This window comes from Dendropsophus ebraccatus, chromosome 8 (assembly GCF_027789765.1).
Source record: "Dendropsophus ebraccatus isolate aDenEbr1 chromosome 8, aDenEbr1.pat, whole genome shotgun sequence".
NCBI lineage: Eukaryota > Metazoa > Chordata > Amphibia > Anura > Hylidae > Dendropsophus > Dendropsophus ebraccatus.
Genome location: NC_091461.1, coordinates 8,487,859 through 8,514,342, shown reverse-complemented (window position 1 = coordinate 8,514,342; position 26,484 = coordinate 8,487,859). Strand labels below are relative to the sequence as shown.

At 43.9% G+C, this 26,484-nt stretch overlaps 1 protein-coding gene across 1 annotated transcript in view; it reads left to right on the top strand.

Annotated features, from left to right (window-relative positions):
* Positions 1–26,484, top strand: part of HABP2 (hyaluronan binding protein 2) — a 67,167-nt gene that overhangs the window by 25,122 nt on the left and 15,561 nt on the right. Inside the window, exon 2 of the mRNA XM_069981761.1 lies at positions 25,745–25,838. Coding sequence (XP_069837862.1) covers positions 25,745–25,838 — 94 coding nt within the window. The remainder of the gene's footprint in view (positions 1–25,744; positions 25,839–26,484) is intronic.

Here is a 26,484-nt window from a genome sequence, read left to right as displayed (position 1 = left end):
GGACTCTAGCATGCTCCAGGTTCGCTCATCTCTAGTTGTGTGGTATACTGTGTCAGAGGAAAGCGAAAGATCACAGAGTCTCTTTAAAGCGACTCTGTACCTACAGTCTGACCCCCCCCCCCCCAAACCACTTGTACCTTCAGATAGCTGCTTTTAATCTAAGATCTGTCCTGGGGTCCGTTCGGCAGGTGATGCAGTTATTGTCCTAAAAAACTACTTTAAAACTTGCAGCCCTGTGCCAAATGGGCGTGGCTTAGAGTATCTGTGCCCTAACTTTGCACCACCCCTCCGTCCCTCCTCCCCACCCTCCTCATCATTAGGAATGACACTGGCAGGATTTTTCCTATTCCTCTGCAGTGAACACTGCACAGGTGCCTTAACGATCCAGCCCATGTGCCGTGCTGACACAGGTGATGAGTAGGAGAATACCTGCCTGGGGCATTCCTAATGATGAGGAGGGCGGGGAGGAGGGACAGAGGTGTTGTGCCAGCCTAATGCACAGACACTCTTGGCCACGCCAGTTTGGCACCGGGCTGCAAGTTTAAAAGTTGTTTTTTAGAACAATAACTGCATCACCTGCCGAACGGACCCCAGGACAGATCTTGGATTAAAAGCAGCTATTTAAGGTACAAGCGGTTTGGGGGGTGGGCAGATTGTGGGTACAGACTCGCTTTAACTTAAATAAGTTTGTTTTATGCTAGGTTCACACTGCGTTTTTGCAATCCATTTTTTTTTTTCATCTGTTTTTTGCAAAAAAACAGTTGAAAAAAAGGGATGCATTTGTGTGCATCCTTTTTGATCAGTTTTTTCATTGACTTCCATTGTAAAAAAAAACGAATCAAAACGGATCCGTTTTTTTTTTTTTAACAGACACAAAAGTAGTGCCAGCTACGTTTTTGTGTCCGTCAAAAAAAACGGATCAGTTTTGATTCGTTTTTTTTTACAATGGAAGTCAATGGAAAAACCGATCAAAACGGATGCACACAAATGCATCTGTTTTTTTTTATCAGTTTTTTGCAAAAAACGGATGAAAAAAACGGACTGGCCACGGACTGACATGTGTTCTTAAAGCCCCTGCAGAAAGCGGGATGACAGAGCGCCGTCCCTGATGTCTCCCGGGGCGCGGCAGAGGCAGAACGTGCTCGGATTTCCAGTGGATGATAGGTTTCAGATGTGGCGCTTGTACCTGTGCGTCGCTGCATTGCAAACGATTCTCTTTTTTTTTTTTTTTTTTTTGTTAATATTCAATATCTAGAGATGAGAATATTACTCCGGCGCCTCGTCTAAAATTCCCTTTAATGTTGTTCCCTAAACAAGGGGAAACAAATAGAAGAAATGAAATCAAAGCCGCGTCTTTCCTTATTTATGATCTTTCCATTGGAAAAGGTTTGATTTAACAGATGCAAAGTAATTCTGGCGGTGCACCTCCCCGTCTGGATGAGGGCGTGCTGCACCCGCACAACATAAACAGCCTGTCCAAACATCTCTTCATCATGTTCTACTACAGCACAGGAGACTCCTCCGGAGCGTCTGCGCCATCCGCTGAGCGCCGTCTGCTTACACAGTCATCAATAACATGGTACCTTCACCAGGGGCTGGCTGGCAAATTTTAGCCCGGGGGGCAAGTACACAGCACTGGCCCATGAGTAGCAGGCTGGCGGCCCATCCTTAAAGGACCACTCTGGCCTCTTACCTCTTACCTATAACATCTTCGGTCCTTCCAGTCATTTGTGACCAAATATCCTACTGTGCCCTGTGAAAGGGTCAGAACTCACTTTCCTGTATAAGTCTATGGGGCAGCTCAGTGATGACACGGAACGGTCCCATAGACAGATGCTAGGAAAGCTGGGTGACCTCTATCATACTGAGTACAAGATGCTGGAAAGCTGGGTGACCTCCATCATACTGAGTATAAGATGCTGGGAAAGCTGGGTGACCTCCATGATACTGAGTATAAGATGCTGTGAAAGCTGGGTGACCTCCATTATACTGAGTATAGGATGGTGGGAAAGCTGGGTGACTTCTATCATACTGAGTATAAGATGCTGGAAAGCTGGGTGACCTCCATCATACTGATTATAAGATGCTGGGAAAGCTGGGTGACCTCCATGATACTAAGTATAAGATGCTGTGAAAGCTGTGTGACCTCCATTACTGAGTATAGGATGGTGGGAAAGCTGTGTGACCCCCGTCATACTGAGTATAAGATGGTGGGAAAGCTGTGTGACCTCCATCATATTTAGTATAAGATGCTGGGAAAGCTGGGTGACCTCCATCCTACTGAGTATAAGATGGTGGAAAAGCTGGTGACCCCCATAATACTGTGTACAAGATGCTGGAAAGCTGGGTGACCTCCATCATACTAAGTATAAGATGGTGGAAAAGCTGGTGACCCCCATAAAACTGTGTACAAGATGCTGGAAGGCTGGGTGACCTCCATCATACTGAGTATAAGATGGTGGGAAAGCTGGGTGACCTCCATCATACTGAGTATAAGATGGTGGGAAAGCTGGGTGACCTCCATCATTCTGAGTATAAGATGGTGGGAAAGCTGGGTGACCTCCATCATACTGAGTATAAGATGGTGGGAAAGCTGGGTGACCTCCATCATACTGAGTATAAGATGCTGTGAAAGCTGGGTGACCTCCATTATACTGAGTATAGGATGGTGGGAAAGCTGGGTGACCTCTATCATACTGAGTATAAGATGCTGGAAAGCTGGGTGACCTCCATCATACTGATTATAAGATGCTGGGAAAGCTGGGTGACCTCCATGATACTAAGTATAAGATGCTGTGAAAGCTGTGTGACCTCCATTATACTGAGTATAGGATGGTGGGAAAGCTGGGTGACCCCCGTCATACTGAGTATAAGATGGTGGGAAAGCTGTGTGACCTCCATCATATTTAGTATAAGATGCTGGGAAAGCTGGGTGACCTCCATCCTACTGAGTATAAGATGGTGGAAAAGCTGGTGACCCCCATAATACTGTGTACAAGATGCTGGAAAGCTGGGTGACCTCCATCATACTAAGTATAAGATGGTGGAAAAGCTGGTGACCCCCATAAAACTGTGTACAAGATGCTGGAAGGCTGGGTGACCTCCATCATACTGAGTATAAGATGGTGGGAAAGCTGGGTGACCTCCATCATACTGAGTATAAGATGGTGGGAAAGCTGGGTGACCTCCATCATTCTGAGTATAAGATGGTGGGAAAGCTGGGTGACCTCCATCATACTGAGTATAAGATGCTGGGAAAGCTGGGTGACCTCCATGATACTGAGTATAAGATGCTGTGAAAGCTGGGTGACCTCCATTATACTGAGTATAGGATGGTGGGAAAGCTGGGTGACCTCTATCATACTGAGTATAAGATGCTGGAAAGCTGGGTGACCTCCATCATACTGATTATAAGATGCTGGGAAAGCTGGGTGACCTCCATGATACTAAGTATAAGATGCTGTGAAAGCTGTGTGACCTCCATTATACTGAGTATAGGATGGTGGGAAAGCTGGGTGACCCCCGTCATACTGAGTATAAGATGGTGGGAAAGCTGTGTGACCTCCATCATATTTAGTATAAGATGCTGGGAAAGCTGGGTGACCTCCATCCTACTGAGTATAAGATGGTGGAAAAGCTGGTGACCCCCATAATACTGTGTACAAGATGCTGGAAAGCTGGGTGACCTCCATCATACTAAGTATAAGATGGTGGAAAAGCTGGTGACCCCCATAAAACTGTGTACAAGATGCTGGAAGGCTGGGTGACCTCCATCATACTGAGTATAAGATACTGGGAAAGCTGGGTGACCTCCATCATACTGAGTATAAGATGGTGGGAAAGCTGGGTGACCTCCATCATACTGAGTATAAGATGGTGGGAAAGCTGGGTGACCTCCATTATACTGAGGATAAGATGGTGGGAAAGCTGGGGGACCTCCATTATACTGACTACAAATACAAGATGCTGGGAAAGCTGCCTGACCCTCATTATACTGACTACTACGCAAGATGCGGGGAAAGCTGGGGTTACTGTATTTTTACAATAGTTTATATCACTCGATGTACTTCTGTATATATGTCTCCTCTATGTACTCCTGTGTAGGTCTCCTCTTGTATATATGTATCATCTATATACTTCTGTATATACGTCTCCTCTATGTACTGCTGTATATATGTATTCTCTATGTCCTCCTGTATATATGCCTCCTCTATGTACTCCTGTATATATATGTATACTCTATGTACTCTTGTATATATATATATATATATATATATATATATGTATCCTCTATGTACTACTGTATATATGCCTCCCCCTGTATATATGTATCCTCTATGTACTGCTGTATATATGCCTCCCCCTGTATATATGTATCCTCTATGTACTGCTGTATATATGTATCCACTATGTACTCCTGTATATATGTATCCTCTATGCCCTCCTGTATATATGTATCCTCTATGTAGCAGGGACACATGCAGGCAGGGGCATTTCCGGGATAAGCGAGGGGGGGGGTAGCGGGACACATGGTGCCTCCATCTAGGTAGAGTGTAGTAGTGGAGGTATAGTGGATAATGGGTGTAGTAGTACAGGTAAAGATGAGGGGTGAGGTAGTACAGGTATAGATATGGGGGGTATTAGTAATACTGATGAGGGGGATTAGTAGTACAGGTATAGATGTGGGCTGTAGTAGTACAGGTAAAGATGAGGGGTGTAGTAGGAATAAAGGTATAGATGAGAGATGACAGGGGCATACTGGGGGAAACTGGGGCAGCTGGGGATGACTGGGAGAGCTGGGGGTGTACGGGGCAAACTAGGGGGTGAGTGGGGCAGCTGGGGGTGACTGAGGGGGACTGGGGCAAACTGGGGTTGACTTAAGCGGGACTGGGGCAGTTGGAGTTGACTGAATGAGGACTAGGGCAGACTGGGGGTGACTGAAGGGGGACTGGGGCAGACTTGGGCGACTGAGGGGGGACTGGGCAGACTGTGGATGACTGAGAGGGACTGGGGCAGACTGGGGTGACTGAGGGGGACTGGGCAGACTGTGGATGACTGAGGGGGACTGGGGGTGACTCTAGGGGGACTGGGGCAGCTGGGGGTGACAGAGGGGGACTGAGGCAGACTGGGGGTGACTCTAGAGGGATTGGGCAGCTGGGGGTGATTGGGGCAGGAGTGCACATATCCCTCCTCCTCTCACCCCGGCACACAGGTTCCCCTCCCGGCCACACGTGCAGGTCCCCGGTCTCTGAAGCAGGCCACAGGGACTGTAGAGGTGATAGCGTCACTGCCATTACTGGAGCTGTACAGCGGGATCGGGGGATGCAGATCCCGCTGTTCAGCTCCAGGACCCGAAGCAACGTTATTACCACTTCAGTCCCTGCAGCCTCCTCCAGAGACCGGGGACCTGCACGTGTGGCCGGGAGGGGAGCAGGACGTGATATGTATAGCTGGGGTAGGTCAGTCGCGGCTCTGTTAGGCGGACTGCCGACCGCCCTGCACCTCACCTCCGGCCCGACACTCCACGCACCGCCGCCCGCCATGCACCTCACCTCCGCGCCGCCTGCTTGACCTGCACCTCTTGCCCGGCCGCCAACCCGTCACTCTACGCTGCTCCACCTGCAATGATTTTTTGTGAAAATTGAATTTACGGTTTTAATCGAAATTGATTCTAACCTTCTGGGCAAATTAATTTGATTAATCGCCCAGCCCTAACTCCTCTGTATGTATGTATCCTCTATGCACCCCTGTATATATGTCTCCTCCTGTATATATGTCTCCTCTGTATGTCTCCTCCTGTATATATGTCTCCTCCTGTATGTATGTATCCTCTATGTACCCCTGTATATATGTCTCCTCCTGTATATATGTATCCTCTGTATGTCTCCTCCTGTATGTATGTATCCTCTATGTACCCCTGTATATATGTCTCCTCCTGTATATATGTATCCTCTGTATGTCTCCTCCTGTATATATGTCTCCTCCTGTATGTATGTATCCTCTATGTACCCCTCTATATATGTCTCCTTCTGTATATATGTATCCTCTGTATGTCTCCTCCTGTATGTATGTATCTATCCTCTATGTACCCCTGTATATATGTCTCCTCCTGTATATATGTATCCTCTGTATGTCTCCTCCTGTATATATGTCTCCTCCTGTATATATGTATCTTCTATGTACCCCTCTATATATGTCTCCTTCTGTATATATGTATCCTCTGTATGTCTCCTTCTGTATGTATGTATCCTCTATGTACCCCTGTATATATGTCTCCTCCTGTATATATGTATCCTCTGTATGTCTCCTCCTGTATATATGTCTCCTCCTGTATGTATGTATCCTCTATGTACCCCTGTATATATGTATCCTCTGTATGTCTCCTCCTGTATATATGTCTCCTCCTGTATGTATGTATCCTCTATGTACCCCTGTATATATGTCTCCTCCTGTATATATGTATCCTCTGTATGTCTCCTCCTGTATATATGTCTCCTCCTGTATGTATGTATCCTCTATGTACCCCTGTATATATGTATCCTCTGTATGTCTCCTCCTGTATATATGTCTCCTCCTGTATGTATGTATCCTCTATGTACCCCTGTATATATGTCTCCTCCTGTATATATTACGATCAGAAATTAGTCAGATAGCGCTAATATAAATGGGCTGTATCTCCCCAAATCAAAACACAAAACTAGAAGGGGTACACACTTAAAAAATATATACTTTACTAATATCTATTAAAACTTAATCCCCACATGACACAACATAAACAGATAATGTACAAATGGTGGGCTAAACTCCACCCTTAATAGTATCGTCACTTCCAAAAAGGAAAAAATTCACAGAGCAACAATCATCAGGGGTTCAAAAAAAAGGCAAAAAGTAAATGGTATAATCTCACCCATCTGATGTCTCAGTCAAGCGTTGTTGCTCCTACGTAGCTTACGGAGGTGAAGAGAGTCCAGCGTACCGGTGTTGGAGACCCACTGGCCCTACTGTGCCCTGGATGTAATATAGGCCGTACTATCCCTGCTCGCACAGGGAACAGCGGGGCACTCGCCCTAAAAAGGGCGACCCCTACCCCGAGCTACCCCTTTGTCAAAACAAACCCTAATTTTCCCTTCCTAGCGTGCAGGTCCCCCACCTTCCGACGCGTTTCTGCCAGGTGTACTGGGGTTATCAAGGAAGCGAGGCACACAGGGAAACCAAAAAATATCTCTAAATCAACATATAATGAACTGACAATTAGGCTGCGGTATGGTGTCCGGGCCTATAGGAATGCATATGGTTGGTCCCCGCAGTGGCAGGTGACCCCCTTCCTGGCGTAGTTTCTAGCCAGGATCCTATGGAAGCAGTGGCTACCTGTTCCTGCGCCGATACACAGGGATTAAATAACTTCAAACCGCGCTGCCAGACCGTCCAACGTGATGCGTCATTGCGCGTCATGACGTCATCACGTATTATTCACGGTGCGCTGCGGCGTCACCTAGACGACCTATGTAAACAACTTCAAGCGCCGTCTGGTGACAGAATAAGCCCTTTGGGTTTACGGCAGGTTATCTCAAAACTGGCTACACAAATTCGGAGATCTATACATAATCTTTACATAATGTAAGAGTACTTCAGGATACGCAAACTGCCCCATATAGAGGTAAGATAGAGGCCAAAGGCTATCCAAACATAAAGTGCAAACAGGAAATTCACCATAAAAGAAAAGAAAAGAAAAGAAAAGAGACTACCAATTTCAATGATAGTGGCAGGCACCTAGTTTACAAAAAACATGAAAAATTGAGCTGTTCATTCATTCCATTCGGTGCTGTGGTTTTTAACTTAAATATCCATTCAGTTTCTCGCTGAAGGACTCGCTTGTCCCAATTACCCCCCCGTACTGGGGGTTGCACCAGATCTATACCCATGAATTTAAGGCCACTTGTGTCTCCCCCATGCTCAGTATTTATGTGCCTCGCCAACGGTTTATCCATCTCACGTCTTATGTCACACAGATGTTCCCCGATCCTGCGACGGAATTCGCGGATCGTTTTACCCACGTATTCCTTACCGCAGCTACATGTCGCTTTATATATCACCCCTTTGCTTCTACAGGTAATGAAACTTCTGATGTTATATTTTGTACCTGTGATGTTACTCTTGTCCTCCTGTATATATGTATCCTCTGTATGTCTCCTCCTGTATATATGTCTCCTCCTGTATATATGTATCCTCTATGTACCCCTGTATATATGTCTCCTCCTGTATATATGTATCCTCTGTATGTCTCCTCCTGTATATATGTCTCCTCCTGTATATATGTATCCTCTATGTACCCCTCTGTATGTCTCCTCCTGTATATATGTATCCTCTTTGTACCCCTCTGTATGTCTCCTCCTGTATATACATATCCTATATGTACCCCTGTATATATGTCTCCTCCTGTATATATGTATCCTCTGTATGTCTCCTCCTGTATATATGTCTCCTCCTGTATATATGTATCCTCTATGTACCCCTGGTAAAGTCCAAGGTTGGAACAGCGGAACCTCCCAGGGATGCACAGTCTCCGTCAGGTGGGCCCACACCTGATACTCAATAGCGAAAAAGAAATGGTGTGGAGACAGCATCCATCCAGTGAAAAAATATTTTTACTTTATTTTAAGCCATTGCATATAAAAAGATTACCGACGTTTCGGCTCTAACACTCCTGAGCCTTTCTCAAGTGTTAGAGCCGAAACGTCGGTAATCTTTTTATATGCAATGGCTTAAAATAATAGAGATGTATCCTCCTGTATATATGTATCCTCTATGTACCCCTGTATATATGCCTCCTCCTGTATATATGTATCCTCTATGTACCCCTGTATATATGCTTCCTCCTGTATATATGTATGCTCTATGTACTCCTTTGTATGTCTCCTCCTGTGTAGGTCTCCTGTGTATATGTATCCTCTATGTCAGGGAGGGGGAACCTTGGCTCTTCAGCTGTTGCAAAACTACAACTCCCATCATCCATGGACAGCCTATCGCTCTCCAGCTATGATGGGAGTTGTAGTTTTGCAGCAGCTGGAGGGCCTTGGTTCCCCCTCCCTGCCCTATGTCCTGCTGTGTAGATCTCCTCCTGTGTAGGTACCTTGCTTCCTGCAGACACCATCTTCTCTGTCTTCAGGCTCTTCTAGCCCAGTTGCAGAAGAACCAGCTGGGAGGAGAGAGCGGCCTCTGGTGGCCGGAGAAAGATACTGCCTACAGCAGTTTGCTTTTTACCATAAGCCTCTTAGGCTTATAGAAAGCATAGTGGCCATACAGGGGGCGGGGCTTCCCGGCATGGGGGCGGGGCTTCGGCGGCCGCTTCCATCACAGTCCGGATCCACCACAGCCACAGGTAAATATGACTGAAGAGGGCGGGGCTGTAAGCAGGGGAGGCGGGGCACTGAGGACTCCAGCCAGCTGTCAGCAGCCATGCGGCCCTGACAACTGGGGGAAGACCGGCCCGGGGGGCATGTGCCCCCCTGCCCCCCGGCCCAGCCCGCCCCTGACCTTCACCCATAGAGTGCCATACTGTCCCACCTACCAAGTGCCAGGCAAGTGTCTCTCCCTGCCAAGCACCACCGCAATAAATCAGGTGTCATAAACTCAGAACACTCCACTATGTGGCAACTCAAGAGTTAAAGGGGAACTCTTTTTAACATTTTTTTTTCCTTTTTAATCAACTGGTTTCAGAAAGTTATACAGATTCAAAATTTACTTCTACTTAAATCTTCAGTCTTCCAGTACTTACCAGCTACTGTATGTCCTGCAGGTGGATTCTCTCCAGTCTGACACAGCGCTCTCTGCTGCCACCTCTGTCCATGTCAGGAACAGTCCAGAGCAGGAGGTGTTTTCTATGTGGATTTGCTGCTGCTCTGGGCAGTTCCTGACATGGACAGAGGTGGCAGCAGAGAGCACTGTCTCACACTGGAGAGAATACACCACTTCCTGCAGGACATACAGCAGATGATAAGTACTGGGAGAATTAAAAATCTATGTAACGTTCTGATAGCAGATGAGATGAAAGATTTTTTTGTTGTTGTTTTTGGAGTACCCCTTTAAGTGTGTCCAGTGGGCAACTATGTAACAAGTGGTCAGTATGGCAGACGTGGCTTCACTGGTCCTCTCACAGTCCTCCAGGTTAGCACATTGAAAGGCTTAGTAATGGTGGTGATAGTCTCTACCTCAGGACATGCAATACAAAAAACAGAAAATTTGCCTGCACATATAATAAAATTATTATAACTAACTATGCAGTTCCTCACTGACATGGCTGACAAACAAAAAGTCCAACAGCACCCTGCAAATGTCAAGATATACAGTATGTATAATATAGATAATTCTAGATGTGCTGATTTTTGTATAGTATGTGAGGGGATTGGCTGCCTCCATTTTGGTAGTTAACTCCACCTATTCCCCCTATATGTTCAGAATTTGTGAGCTGGCCCAGGAGAGGCATATCTATAGTGTCCATCCTGTGGAGGTCACCTTACCATGATGGAGTTGTACACACTATCTGATCAAATAGTATGCTATGAAGCTCAATTTCTTATGTCTCTAGGCCTTGCCTGAAGGCTGGGCAGGTCCTGGATATGCTGTGAGCTGTTTGTACACGATCCCCTCTGACACAATCCTCTTGAATTTCTCTGATATCCATACTGCTTTTGTGCAGGACTCAAAAGCGTGGTCGACTACAATCTGGACCACCACTGATCGTGAAGGCGTCCTTGTGGTATGCCTTTACTTCAAAGGCTGGGGTTACATTGTGAGTGTGTGCACCATACTGAAGGTAGGTTAATGGGGTCACACTGCAACCTAAGGCTAAGTTCATACAATGTATAAATTTATTAAACAATGTCCGTAGTTGCAGGTTTGCAACCACAGACGTTATTTAATGAATTTACCTATCACATTCATTACTATGGAATCCTGGCCAGAGTGTATACACTTTGTATACACTCCGGCCGGGATTCCTTGCGGCCTCACCGAAAACTGACATGTCAGGTTTGTGCGGTGGCTATTCATTGAATAGTGGCCGCACAAGACTGTCAGAGCAGACAATGTAAAGTGTGGCTCCGACCGCACTTTTCATTGTCTCCTATGGTTAATTGGAATGCGGGCACACCCAAATGCGCCCGCATCCCAATTAAAAAGAAATTAATATCATCCGGCGATACTGTTGTACCAGCCGGGATAAACTTCACTGACGTTCTGTGACACAACCAAAGTCATACATAGTGTGAACTCGGACAAAAAGTAGAGGCAACCATGACCTGAGAGTGGCTAGAAACCTATGTGAGATGGCTTTCTGGCGACTGTCAGGTCACAGCCAATTGTGAGACATGACGGGATCCCATTCACTGACCAAAGGAGTGACATAGCAATCCACACGGTTCCACATGGCTGTCTTTGGTTAGAAGAGCTCTGTGTCAACCATCATGGCTGCCATTATAAGGCTGGGTTCACACTACTTTATTGCAATCCATTCTTTTTTGTTCATCCTTTAAAAAAAAACTATGATAAAACAGATTGAGGCCATGTTCACATGGTGTAAGAGACCAGCCATTCCGTGACACAACCGGGTCATGGAACGGCCAGTCTCTGCAAAGATCATCCTGGCCGGTATGGTCGGTACTTTATGGCCGTAGAGTACTGATGCGGGTGCATCGGTGCACGCCCACATCAGAACTTCCCATAGCACATAGTGAAGCAAGCGGCCGGAGCTGCTCGCTCCACAGTGTGCACTGACATGGTTTTCTGGACATGTCAGTTCTTTGCGGCGCCACTTGGCATCCCAGGCGGAGCATATACTATGTGTATACGCTCCGGCCGGGATCCCATAGAAAAACATGCAGCGTAGCTATTCGTACAAAGTATGCCCGTTGTTGCCAATTGCAACAACGGCCGTACTTTTACACTGTGTAAACATAGCCTGAAACTGGATACATTTGTGTGCATCCATTTTGATCTGTTTTTCCATTGACTTTCATTATTTAAAAAAAAACTGATCAAAAAGAACATGAAAATTAGACCATCCATGTTTTTGCATACGTTAAAAAAATGCATGCTTTTTTTGTCTGTTTTTTGGGGGGAAAACCGGATCTAAATGGATGCATACATATGCATCAGTTTTTCCATCCTTTTTTTTCCATCTGCTTTTTGCAAAAATGTAGTGTGAACCTGGCCTAACTCGTACAAGTCTTGCTTAGTCATAGATGTATCACAATCTGAGCTTTATATGTATATTTAGTGGAGCTTAGTGTTACCTGTATACTCCCAGACTCCCCCATATACACCAAGACATACCTTGTAGACCCCCCTCACATTCCCTGTGCTGTTCAGACCCCCCTGTATAACCCTTTTATGTTATGTGTATCCCCAGACATCACCTGTGCAACTCCAAATATATCCTGTGCAACCCCAGGCAAGACTCTGTCTGTATACCCCTACTCACATTCCATGTGCAGTCAAGACCCCCTGTGTATACCCCTATAATTCTAATGTGCACACCAGACATATTCACCTATGCGCTGCCAGATATGTCCTGTGCACCGTCAGACATGTCTTGGGCACCCTCCAGACATCTCCTGTGCACCCCCTATATCTCATGTGCACCCTAATATCCCCTGTACACCCAAATATCTCCTGTGTACTCCAATATCTCCCCTATACCTCAACATCTCCTTTGCACCCCCCAGACATCTCCTTTGACCCCTCAGACATCTCCTGTGCTCCCCCGATATTTCCTGTACAGCCCTCAGATATTTCCTGTACACCCCTCAGATATTTCCTGTACACCCTTAGACATCTCCTTTTCCCCCCAATATTTCCTGTACACCCTTAGACATCTCCTTTTCCCCCCAATATTTCCTGTACACCCCTCAGATATTTCCTGTACTTCCCCGATATCTCCTGTACACCCTGATATTTCCTGTGCACCCCTCAGATATCTCCTGTGCACCCCTCAGACATCTCCTGTACACCCCGATATTTCCTGTACACCCCTCAGATATTTCCTGTACACCCCTCAGATATTTCCTGTACACCCCGATATTTCCTGTGCACCCCTCAGACATCTCCTGTACACCCCGATATTTCCTGTACACCCCTCAGATATTTCCTGTACACCCCTCAGATATTTCCTGTACTTCCCCGATATCTCCTGTGTACCCCTCAGATGTTTCCTGTGCTCCTCCAATTTCTCCTGTACACCCCTCAGATATTTCCTGCACACCCTTAGACATCTCCTTTTCCCCCCAATATTTCCTGCCCACCCCTCAGACATCTCCTGCACACCCCGATATTTCCTGTACACCCCTTAGATATTTCCTGTACACCCATTAGATTTTTCCTGTGCACCCCTCAGATATCTCCTGTGCACCCCTCACACATCTCCTGCACACCCCGATATTTCCTGTACACCCCTCAGATATTTCCTGCCCACCCCTGTGAAAGCAGAGAACATTGCGGGTGCTGAGCAATATGTGCTCCATGTTCTCTGCCAATTCAGTCCCCGCAGGTATCACAGGGCCAAACGGATCAATATCAGGTTCTCCATGTTGCCCGTAGCAACCAATCACAGCTCAGCTTTTATTTCTTGTATTGCTGTGGTAAACTGAAAGCTGAGCTGTGATTGGTTGCATCATTATAAATCCACCATCATTAATACAACGTTCCCCAACCTGTGTCTCTCTGTCCGGGCCTGATGGGAGTTGTAGTTTTGCCGCAGGTTGGGGAACATTGCATGTAGGCCGCATTCACACGTTCTGTGATTTTTCTAGGCCACAAAGCCTCCCACTATGATCTGTGGAAAATCCTCCATATTTGCATTCATAATTGCACCTGTTTCCATATCTGTAAAATGTGAACAAAACACGGATCGCATAGACTTCTATCAGTAATCCGTACCGCAAACACAGTCCACACTCAGACACGTCCTATTTTTTCTATACGGGTTGCGGATTATTAAAAAAGCGGAATGTGTTAACAGCCCAATAGAAATCAATGGGCAATAAGGTGACCCATGATTATGGATCCGCAATTATGAACAACTTTGCGGGACGTGTGACTAAGGCCTAAGAGGTTGTAAAGTCTTAATGAAGACGGCAGCAGATGCCGGTACGACGTCTCTCCCCCCCCCCCCCCACCCCAATGTACCGAAACTCCCAGAGACGAAGCCAGAAATAATAATTCCTCTCTACGCCTTTCATCTCTGAATGCAAAAACCTTATCACCGTCACCCAGCATCTCCCAAACAAGCAAAGCGCAGCGAATAAATACACATTAGCGGCGGCCACGCTCGCGTCGAACAGCGAGAAGAAACACAACTTGAATCTCTGGAGATGGAACTTGCACGGTAAGTAAATATAAATAATGGATCCGTCTCTTCTCGGGATTATTTTTATCCATCTCCGTAGTAATCCACAGAAGTCTTTATTAAATGACAATTGGTCCCCCGCGGAGAGAGAGAGAGAGTGCGGCCGGTCCGAGGCGAAATAATTACACGTTGCCTCGGCTGCTATTTATAAACTAATAATATACTAAAACTTGTGGGGTTGATAAGCCATCGGCGCCATAAATGCAGCTGGTTTCCGTGCTACGTTCGCCTCTAATTTGCTCTCCCGTGGTATTGTGGGAGTTGTCAAAGTTTCTAAAGGAATGCAAAAAAAAAAAAAGAAAAAAAATTATTAAAAAAAAAAAATTTGCACACATTGATTCTCTTGAGTGACAATTTTGACTCGCAGTTTTCTGCCATTAGCTCCGGTGACATTTCCATTCTGTAAGCTGGAAATATATTAGCGCTAAACAGATGTAGAGGAGTAATTCTTTCCTGTGCGTCGGGGACGCTTTAATCTTGCGGGATCTGACACGGTTTCATCTTGGCATACCGTCATGTTGAAATAATGACATCCTCGTTGAATGTCTTTAGCATCTATTCAAATCTTGTTAAAACACGAGTAAAATGGAGCAGAACAGAATTCATTTTATAAATTCATCATTATCGGAGGGAAAAAAAAAATCTCCTTTTTTTTTACGCCTTGAAAAAAAGTCAAGAAAGCCAGAAAGTGTCAGATGTAATGGCTGACGGCTCCTTCTCCAGACTACCTGCATGTGTCATCCCCCCGCTGCAAGCGCATTGGGCCTCCAGACATTCTTCATAATTCATAGCAGCTGCAATGGTTTCTCGGCCCTATATATACAGCTATATACTTTATTCACTCTCTTTATTGCCAGTTTAGTATTTTTAGAACTTTTTAAATTTTGATTTTCAACTCTTTTTCAACATTTTTTAAGGGTCTGTTCACACGTACCGTATCGCTGTGTATTTATCGCTGAGAGTTGCTGGCACATAAATCCACAGTGATACTGATTACTATCAATTGCTATTTTTACATGCGAGTTTTGATTTTCATATGATTTTCACAACACCACAAAAAACGCAGCTACTTTCATGCGAGTTTGATGCAAGTTTTGTGTGAGAAATAAGCAGCGATACGGTACGTGTGAAGGCACCCTAAATGTAAATTTATTTAAAAAAAAATTATAAATTTATAATAAATTTTAATTGTATTAAAATGTCAAGGTATTATAATTTTTTTTAGCCTGTAATTATTGTTGTGTTTTTATTGTTTTATTTTCTTATTTTATTTAAATCAGCGCTCGTCACCCTTATAGGGCTATTTGGAAAACTACAACTCCCAGCATGTCCTGATAGGTGAAAGCTGTTGTAGTTTTGCAACAATTAAAGAGCTACAGGTTGGGGAACACTGATTTAGGTTATACTTAGTATTGTACTTATTAATTTATTTAGTCACATAGTTATATATTTTTATATTTATTTATTTATTTAGAATATAGTTTTTATTTAGATATATTCTTGAATTTATTTTATTTTTGTGGTTATTTATGCAGTAATTATTATCGTAATATTTTTCATTTATTTTGTTATTAATGTATTTTATTTTTCTGCTTATTTACATTTTTTTTTACCCCACTCCCATAATTGAATGTAAATGTATTTATTTATTGATCTAGTTATTATTTCAGAAATATTTAATATTTTATTTCCATGTGTAAAGCTGCATTCACATGTTCTGCAGTTTTACACAATCCACAAAAATTGCTGCCACAAAAATTACTGACAAGCTCTAGTATGGACTTTTGTCACTATCCCTAATTTTTACGAAAGTAACATCTGTAACATCCGCAAATCTGTGAAAAATGCATCTAAAGAACAAGAGTTAAAATAACAATGTGTGCATACAGTGGGTGGCATTGTATTGACTTCAATGCAATGCCGCCCCTGCAGTAAAGAACGGACACTGATTCCGTTGCAATAAACGTCCGTTCTTTACTTAAAAAGAATGTAGTGAGAATGTAGCCTGAGACTGCGGACAATTGCAGACATCATATACAATCTTGAAAAACTACTGTATGTGGGAATGTAGCCCAAAGGTCCTTTTACAGGCGGCTACAAACGAACACCGATCAGATTGGTGCTCATTTATACTGTGTTTACATGGCACAACAAAGTGAGTGGCTGAGCTGCACAACCAATCCTTGTATTGTTTGTACAGGCACGAAAACTGATAGATAGATAGATAGATAGATAGATAGATAGATAGATAGATAGATAGATACATACATACATACATACATACATACATACATACATACATATTGGGGTCTGGGATCCTAACAGTAGTGCAATATCCCAACACCGAAAAGCGCTCAGACACTTCACTCAACTCAGGTAACTAGGACTGGGGCTTGTGTCATCCTGATAGGACGGGTAACTCGACACTGCAGGGCAAAAGGTGGTTATAGCGACAAAGGTCGAAACACGGACACAAGTATTCTTCTTCTTTCAAGTATTCTCAAGTGTTCTTCTTCTTCTCCTTCTAAAGTTCTGGCAGAGCACAGTACTACATTGGGTTGGGACTCTCACGACCTACTCCTTTCCACTACTCTGAACTCTCTTTACTCTTCTCAGCACGCAACCAAGCCAGCACTGCTATTCTACTTTCTACCTCAACAGTTCTTGGTGCAGATTTAGTAAAGTCAAGATTGTATTATATTACTCACTTGTATCACGGAAGATCTACTAGTAAAGAACAAGTTTATTTATTTTACCGGGACTCAGTGGTTATTGCACCAGCACCTACACACAGGCTACACCATCCTTGGGTCAACTCCGCTTTTTGTGAGTGGCGGTACCGACAGTCCGGGTGGGTCATGATTCCTCTCCGGACCACCGTGATAAGCGCCAAAGGGACCCATCACAGCCCAGCAGGTCACCGACCATTGGGGAAAGGGTATAGCAGGTCACAAAAAACTAAAAGCAGGTGTGCCACCATATCTGTGTGCTGAGTCAGAACTGGCGTCACAACAACTTACCACCTGGCTGAGTTATACTCCACCGACCAACCACCACAGTAGTGGCGTCACACAGTACCACCTAGCAGGGGGCCGGTCGCAGATGCCACAGGCGGCCCACCACATATTCACAGTCTATCACAGCACGGTTGTGGATGCATATAATGGCACCAACAAAGGAGATAGTGAGGCACTCAGAAGAAGAAACAATGCTGATACTCATCAGGTTGGAAAAGGTTACACAGCCGCCATTAAAGAGTCCGGACTCCACTGATCCACAGTCGGACAGATTAGGAAAAGTAACACCATTATTACCTTCCCCAGGAGTCATTGACCAGCGACAACCATGCCAAGAGCAAGATGTATAATAGTCTGAGAGATCAGAAAAGAACCCAATGTATCCTCTAAGGAACTAAAGGCCTTCATCATATTAACTAACAGGTCCCCCATCAGGACACTGATCTACAATGGTCTCCATGGCAGGACTGCAAGGAGAAAGCTGCTGATCCCCAAAAAAGAACATTGCTTCAATGAGAAGAATTATAATTAGAGAATCATAGAAAGCATAAAAATCTCATCACCTGTGACACGGGGTGTTATCTCTCTTGCTGCCTCTGGACCTGGACACCCGCCATGATAGATGGATTATACCGGCTAATTGCTGGAACACTATGTTGTCTTAGTACCGGAAAATGTGAGGACACCAAAGATGAGCAAATCTCGAGCACATTTATCCAAGCTCCAGCGTGCGACATTTGAGTTCCAATGTCTGAAGAAGTTGGATGCTGCCCTAAGGAAGCCTGGAAAACATGGATACAACCGTAGACCATAGGCTATATCCATGTTTTCCATGACTCCGTAGGGCGTCATCCAACTTCTTCAGACACCGGAGATCAAATGTTGCACGCTTGAGCTTGGACAAATGTGCTCGAGATTCACTCATCTCTACTAAGAACGCAAGTTGTTCTAACAAAGAGTAAAGGTAGTTTGGGACGGCCAAGTCATTCACAGTCCTGACCCTAATCCAATAGAATAGTTGTGGATGGACTCAAAGTGAGCAGCTCATGGGAGGAAACCACCATACTAATCCCTACCGGTGCTATGTGAGGGTCAAATTGGGGTAATAAAGGTAGTACTGGCCTACAGACTGACAATAACCCCACTACAACTCTTCTCCTGTCAAACTAATATTGGACATCCTCCGAAAATAAGGCATAATGGAGGATTTACAGGAAAGCTTAAAATAAGGCAATAAAAATGTATCAACCGCTCGCCCTTTCTATCCTCCCTATCTCTACTACAGTAACAACAAATGCTTTACAAGGGCTAAGTATGAAGCAATGAGAGCAGCCACTCTAGTCCCATTATTCTCAGTCCTATTGTCTCTTCCCAACTTTTGGAAATGTCCATCTGGGCCCTAAACCTTATTGTTCTTACATATGCTTTAAGGGCCAAAATGTCTGTTTAAATTCTGATAAACAACCCAAAAACCAGCCAGTAACAAAACCACTAAGAATTCAATAGTAAACAGCTGTTAGTCTACATGTAGATTGAATTTGGAATTCCGTGGTGGAGAGTTCTGTTCACGTCCCTCCATTTCCTTTGCTCTCTGCTCAAAGAATTGACTTGTCAATTCTATGAGTGGAGTACGACAGAAGCGAAGGGCGCTCTAGCACTCACATTGACACACTGAGACAGGTGGGATTCTGCAGTGGAGAGTAAAACTCTGCCGCTTTTGCTCCGTGTGAACTGGCCCATAGATGAGAACTGCTGTTTCAACAAACTTTGCATATACTGACAAGCAAAAGGGTAACAATGTTTAGAATATTTGACTTTTAGGCTCCAGATCTTGCAGATTTTTGTCATGTATCTGGAATGTCCCACTACGTTTTTTTTTTTCTACCTTTACACACCCAGGTAAAACTAGTTCTGCCAGGTGCCACAGTTAGTGCAGTTAGCTGCTGTGCCCTACTCCAGCCACTAGGTGTCTCACTCCCCCTGTGCACAGCTGCAGTTTAGCCTGCTACACACACACTGTCCCTGTCACACGGCCATATATAAGACAAGGGGCTTTCTGTTCAGTGGAGAGTTCTATTCAAAGTGGAGTCTAGTTCCAGCTAAGGAAGAGATATGGTGTTTACCCCGAAAATTAGATGGTGCCTTATATTTTTTCCCAAAAAAACAGGCACTATGGGGGAGATTTATCAAAGGGTGTCAAACTAATACTGGTGCAAACTGGCCACAGCAACCAATCACAGCTCAGCTTCCAGCTCTGGTGAAAGGAAAGAGGAGCTGTGATTGGTTGCTGAAGCCAGTTTGCACCAGTCTAAATTTTAAACCCTTTAATAAATTTCCCCATCTTATTTTCGGGGGATGTTTTATTTCTTCAACCCTGGGAGAGAAATAAGACTTCGACCTGGACCTCCCCAGAATACTCACAGTTAGCGGCGGGCCAGGAGTGCGGCGGCGTACGGTCAGGCGTGCAGCGTTGGGGCAGGAGTGCGGCGGCATGACGTTCGGCCTGCGGTACCGGTTTTGGAGGTCCACAAGGGGATTAGATGAGTCCTGGGTGGCAGGGCGGGAGGTGAATGGGGGTGCCTCACCTTCTGGGCCTGCCTTACTTTCGGGGGGGGGGGCTCTAGTGTAGAGTAGGGGGTGCCTTACTTTCGGGGTGGTGCCTTACTTTAGGTTAGAGGGTAGAGTAGGTGGGGTTTCTTATTTTCGCTGGGGCTTCTTATTTTCTGGGGAAACACAGTAACACCTATACAAGACTACAAGACTAATTAGGCTGCTATCTACTGCTACTGATTTCTTCTACTTTTCTTCACCTGAAGCTACTGCTGTAATATCTGCTACTGTTTATTGTACCAGAGCACTGTTATATTTTTTGTATTGCACTGAAGATATTTTTAAGTTAAGCATTGTTTAAGTGGGACTCTGTTGCCGCTCCCTGCATCTCTCACTGCTTCTACCAAAGGTCTGGTGGCCGTGTGTCAGAGAGTGGGTGTTATCACTCCTGGCCACCGTGACAAGTTGCCTCAAAACACCAGAACCCACCGGCTGATTCAACATCAGTTTTGCTCCTAAAAATTTAAATTATTTTTATGTTAGTATTTTATCAAACCACCTTTAGCTTTCAGCACTGGCTGAATCCAGTGGCATAGCTACCATGGAGGCAGACCACGCAGCTCTATGGGGCCCGGGCAGCAGGGGACCTAGGCCCCTCTGGCAAAGTGTGGCCTGTCTCCATGGTAGCTACACCACTGATAGCCCCACCCCCCAGCGGCTCTGAGAGCCGCCAGCATTCCCTCCCAACCCCTCTCCTGGCACACTGCCTCAGAGAGGCCCGCTTGACGTCCAACGTTAAGGCCATGTTCACACTACGTTTTCAAAGTGAAAAAATGGATGAAAATTTTTTTTAGGATCTTTATCAAATATATGCTATTATTTAAAGAAAAAAAAAGCAAGCTATTTTTTACTTTAAAAATGGCTGATTCCTTCTGGGCGTGATCTCCTTCAGATTGAAGCAGGCCTCCACCAAAATCTGCTCGCAGGTCTCTTCTGCGCGTTTCCAATGTTGATGCATAATGGTCGACTCACTTGGATACAAATAAAAATTTTATTTAACTCTACCCACAAATCTTGGATTGGGTTGAGGTCTGCGGACTGTGAGGCACAATCCAGCAACTCTTCCTCATTGTCACTATCCTCATTGTCACTATCCTTACCTACCAACCCTTCTCCTATGTCACTATCCTTATCTACCAAACCTTCTCCTATGTCACTATCCTTACCTACCAACCCTTCTCCTATGTCACTATACTTACCTACCAAACCTTCTCCTATGTCACTATCCTTACCTACTAACCCTTCTCCTGTCACTATCCTTACCTATCTAACCTTCTCCTATGTCACTATCCTTACCTACCATACCTTCTCCTATGTCACTATCCTTACCTACCAAACCTTTCCTATGTCACTATCCTTACCTACCAAACCTTCTCCTATGTCACTATCCTTACCTACCAACCCTTCTCCTATGTCACTGACCTTACCTACCAACCCTTCTCCTATGTCACTATCCTTACCTACCAACCTTTCTCCTATGTCACTATTCTTACCTACCAATCCTTCTCCTATGTCACTATCCTTACCTACCAATCCTTCTCCTATGTCACTATCCTTACCTACCAACCCGTCTCCTATGTCACTATCCTTACCTACCAAACCTTCTCCTATGTCACTATCCTTACCTACCAATCCTTCTCCTATGTCACTATCCTTACCTACCAACCCTTCTCCTATGTCACTATCCTTACCTACCAAACCTTCTCCTATGTCACTATCCTTACCTACCAAACCTTCTCCTATGTCACTATCCTTACCTACCAAACCTTCTCCTATGTCGCTATCCTTACCTACCAAACCTTCTCCTATGTCACTATCCTTACCTACCAAACCTTCTCCTATGTCACTATCCTTACCTACCAACCCTTCTCCTATATCACTATCCTTACTTACCAAACCTTCTCCTATGTCACTATACTTACCTACCAACCCTTCTCCTATGTCACTATCCTTACCTACCAATCCTTCTCCTATGACACTATCCTTACCTACCAACCCTTCTCCTATATCACTATCCTTACTTACCAAACCTTCTCCTATGACACTATCCTTACCTACCGTGTGATCCCAACCCCTGTTGCTTTCTTTTTTCCTGTCCGCAGAGCCTCTTTAAATAACAATGAAGGATAATTAGTTTGTTCTCTGAGCTGCGGCTCCTGTTCCACTACCGAGGCTTTTGATGATAAAATACATGTCCAGATGTTACTGCTGGTCAGGGGGAACTATGATCTGCACTATAGACAGTGTCCTTTCCCATGCTTTAGGTTGTCATTTCGCCTTTAGCCCCTGAAGACGTCACATTAGTAGCAGTAAAACACGTTGGGGGCATTGGTGTTTTAGCTGTGTGTGTGCTATTATATTTTGCTATTATCTTATAAGATCCTATTGCCAGTTACCATCCCTGAATCCCTGCCTGGTCACATACTAATAAAAGCTACAATTTCATCAGTATAAGTCTATATATACATCCCTGTAAATATGAATAAAGGTAATGACCCCCAATCTGTCACTGTAATGTGAGACGAGCCTTGATCACATGACCCATGTATCATGTGATTAGAATGAGTTTACCACTAAGGAATTCTTTTACATATCCACACAACAAGCAAGATTCTGCTCTCTGCACATTCCCAGCAATTCTCTGCCTGCACGGACTCTGTTGTCTGGCAGAAAAATGCAGGTAATTAAGGTTTCAAACTCGGAAATAAAGCAACCTGGGAGCATATGAGTTGTGCCAAGGCTGGACCTTTTATTCTAATCTCTTTCTATTTTCTGACTAATTTTTTTTATTTCACTTTTTGTTCATTGTTATGGGGGCGGCCATATTGCCTGGGCTGTTCTTAAAGGGAATGTGTCATCAGAAAATCAGAAAAAAATTAAAAAGACTTTAAAAAAATAATATTTTTATGTTAAACTTTTTTTTTAAGAATTTTTGTTGACTTTTTTCCAAATTTTTCATTTTTCGCTCTACATTATAAAATAATCCTGATATCTTGCAGTTTTCATTCTCACCACTGGGGCTAAAACTAAGCTGAGACTTCCTGTTGTGTCTGTGGTGATAAGAGGAGGCTGCTGTAAAGTGATCTGTACAGCATTGCAGCATCATGTGACACCAGTATATAAAGGCGACAATAGTAGCTCCCTGTGGAATGACTTCTGCACTGGTCACAGAGCGCGCTCAGTAATGTTCCACATTCGTCTAAAGGGGGCAGACTCTGTCTATTGTCATCTATGTCCATGAGTCTTGCTGTAAAGCATGTCTTTAAATGCTGTTAAAAACAGCCAGGCAATACGGCTGCCCCCATAACAATGTACACAAAGTGAAATTTAAAAAGTTACAGTCAGAAAATAGAAAATAGAAATGTTATAATAAAAGAACACTTTTGGTATCTGACTCTAATCAGTAAAAAGAACATTTAGGTGACACATTCCCTTTAACAGCATTAAGGGAAATACTTTACAGCATGACTCATGGACATAGACGACAATAGACAGACCCTGTCCCCGTGAGATGAATGTGAGACATTACTGAGCGCGCTCTGTGACCTGTGAAGAGGTCATTCCACAGGGAGCTGCTATTGTCTCCTCTATCTACCGGTGTCACATGACGCTGCAATGCTGTACAGATCACTTTACAGCAGCCTCCTCTTATCACCACAGACACAACAGGAAGTCTCAGCTTAGTTTTAGCCCCAATGGTGAAAATGAAAACTGCAAGATATCAGGATTATTTTATAATATAGAGAGAAAGGAAAAAGGAAAAAAAATGTCACCAAAATTCTTAAAAAATATATGTTTAACAGAAAAACATTATTTGTACAATAAGAGACTTTCTTATGATACATTCCCTTTAAATGCCTCTGGGTAAATTAAATTAAAAATAAGAAAAAAGTGATACTTACCTGCCCCAATCCCCTCCCGCTCCCAACTTAACTACTCCAGGTCCCCACTGCTTCCTGTGTCGCTGCTGCTGAGCAGGAACATGACATCACAGGAAACAGGAAGAAGTAAAGCACAGCAGGGACTGGGAGCCATCAAAATGGCTGCAGTGCAGCATCGGGGCAGGTGAGTTTGACTTCCTTTTTATCTTTAGATCTTGATCTTTCTACACTTGGAGAGGAAAAACTTTTCTGCCCGGAAATCCCCTTTAGGGTGCGTTCACACCTACAGGATCTGCAGCAGATTTGATGCTGTGTTCAGTTTTTTAGATGAAATCTGCTGCAGAAAATCAGCTGCAGATCCTGTAGGTGTGAACGCACCATTAAGAAGAAATTGGTACGGAAAAAAATGCAAACAAAAATGCATGTATGAAAACACTATATGGAATAAGAAAAAAGTCGTCATAAGGGCGGAAGAAACACTTTGCCTAAAAGATGATGCAAAGAAATGACATTAGTAGGGAAACTGTAACAACCAGTGTTTTTAGGTAAAAAAAAAACAAAGTACAGAGAGTGCAGTGCTGGAGCACTCTCTGGCTCCATTATGTTTTTTTTTTCCTTCTGTTTCTCTTCCATAGACTGTCATCAGTTTTTTTTTATGATTTTTCATGATATTTTATGATTTTTCATGATATTTTAATTCTTAAAGGAAACACACATGTGTTGCAATTGTTTTTTTTATCCTTTGTTCAGATTTTTTTTTTAACTTTTTTTGCGCTACAAGTCATGTGGTTAAAAAAATCCCATGATCTATGTCAGTCTCCAGGATAACTATTTATTTATCAGTTCCTACAGTCTGGTCCACTCCACCCTCTCTGTACCTCTCCAGACCAACACGGCTGGTTCGCTGTAGATTTTGGCAGCATCATAGGCTCAGCAATTATATATATATTTGTATACGTTTTGTATTGTATAGTGTATATGTAGGAATTAGCTTATTTCTCAATAAATATTTTTTTTTTAATTTTTTTGTTGCTTTTTGTAGCGTTCATACAGCAGTTTTATGGCGTTTTGTTCCTATCAGGTCTTTGCAGCAGTCAAGTGTTTTGACGTATTAAGCCATAAAAAATACCAAAAACTGCTCAAAGTGTTTTTTAAAAAATCTTTTTTTCGGGCATAATTGAGTGCAATGCGCCATGTGTTTGACTCACAGCCGGTAGAATTAGTGTCGTACAATTGAACTACATTAAATTAAAGGGGGGAGGGGGGGATGACATATAAGAGGCACCTACCCCTCAAAATACAGAGCGCTGCAGCCGAGGCAAAAGAGAGGAGAAAGGGGGGGGGCATCAAATGGGGCAGAGATAGAATAAAAATTACGATTGATGGGCGACCTACTAACAATGCAAAATATATCAGTGGGAAGCACCGAGATCTCACTATGTAACTCTCTATAGATTCTTTACTGTAAGAGCAGTGAGACTATGGAACTGTCTAAAATATTTACTGTAAGAGCAGCAAAACTATGGAGGTCTCTATAGATTCTTTACTGTCATTGCAGTGAAAATATGGAGGTCTCTATAGATTCTTTGCTCTAAAAGCAGTGACAATATGGAACTGCCTAAAAATTATTTACTGTAAGAGCAGTGAGACTATGTAAGTGTATAGATTCTTTACTGTAAGAGCATTGACATCATGGAGCTCTCTATAAATTATTGACTGTAACACTATGGCATCCATAAACCCCATATATTATGTTGGAGCAGCAGATCCTGAGTGTCTGATCCAGATGTAATCATCACTTCTCCTTCTTTCCTGACTGATATCTTCTCCTCCAGAGGAACATCAGGCTGAGGAGCTCAGAGCCGGAGGATTGTGATGGATATCCAGTGCAATGCTGCCCCCTGCTGGATGAACACCAGATCTCACTTTGTAGGTGCTTTTCTTTCTAAAGTTGTAATCACCGGCAGCCAATCACATCGCTGCATTTAGATGACTATGAGCAAGAGCTACACTGCTATGTATACTAGTAATACTGTAATACAAAGCTCAGCCATTGTTTTGTAAGAGATTCCAAGTTATATCTGTTACATAGGACTGCAGGTGACATCTACTACATTATCTGTACTCAGATATCACTGTGTTATCTGTGCTGTTACATAGGACTGCAGGTGACATCTACTACATTATCTGTACTCAGAGAGATCACTGTGTTATCTGTGGTGTTACATAGGACTGCAGGTGACTACTACATTATCTGTACTCAGAGATATCACTGAGTTATCTGTGGTGTTACATAGGACTGCAGGTGACATCTACTACATTATCTGTACTCAGAGATACCACTGTGTTATCTGTGGTGTTACATAGGACTGCAGGTGACTACTACATTATCTGTACTCAGAGATATCACTGTGTTATCTGTGCTGTTACATGGGACTGCAGGTGACAGTTACTACATTATCTGTACTCAGAGATCACTGTGTTATCTGTGGTGTTACATAGGACTGCAGGTGACAGCTACTACATTATCTGTACTCGGAGATATCACTGTGTTATCGGTGGTGTTACATAGGAC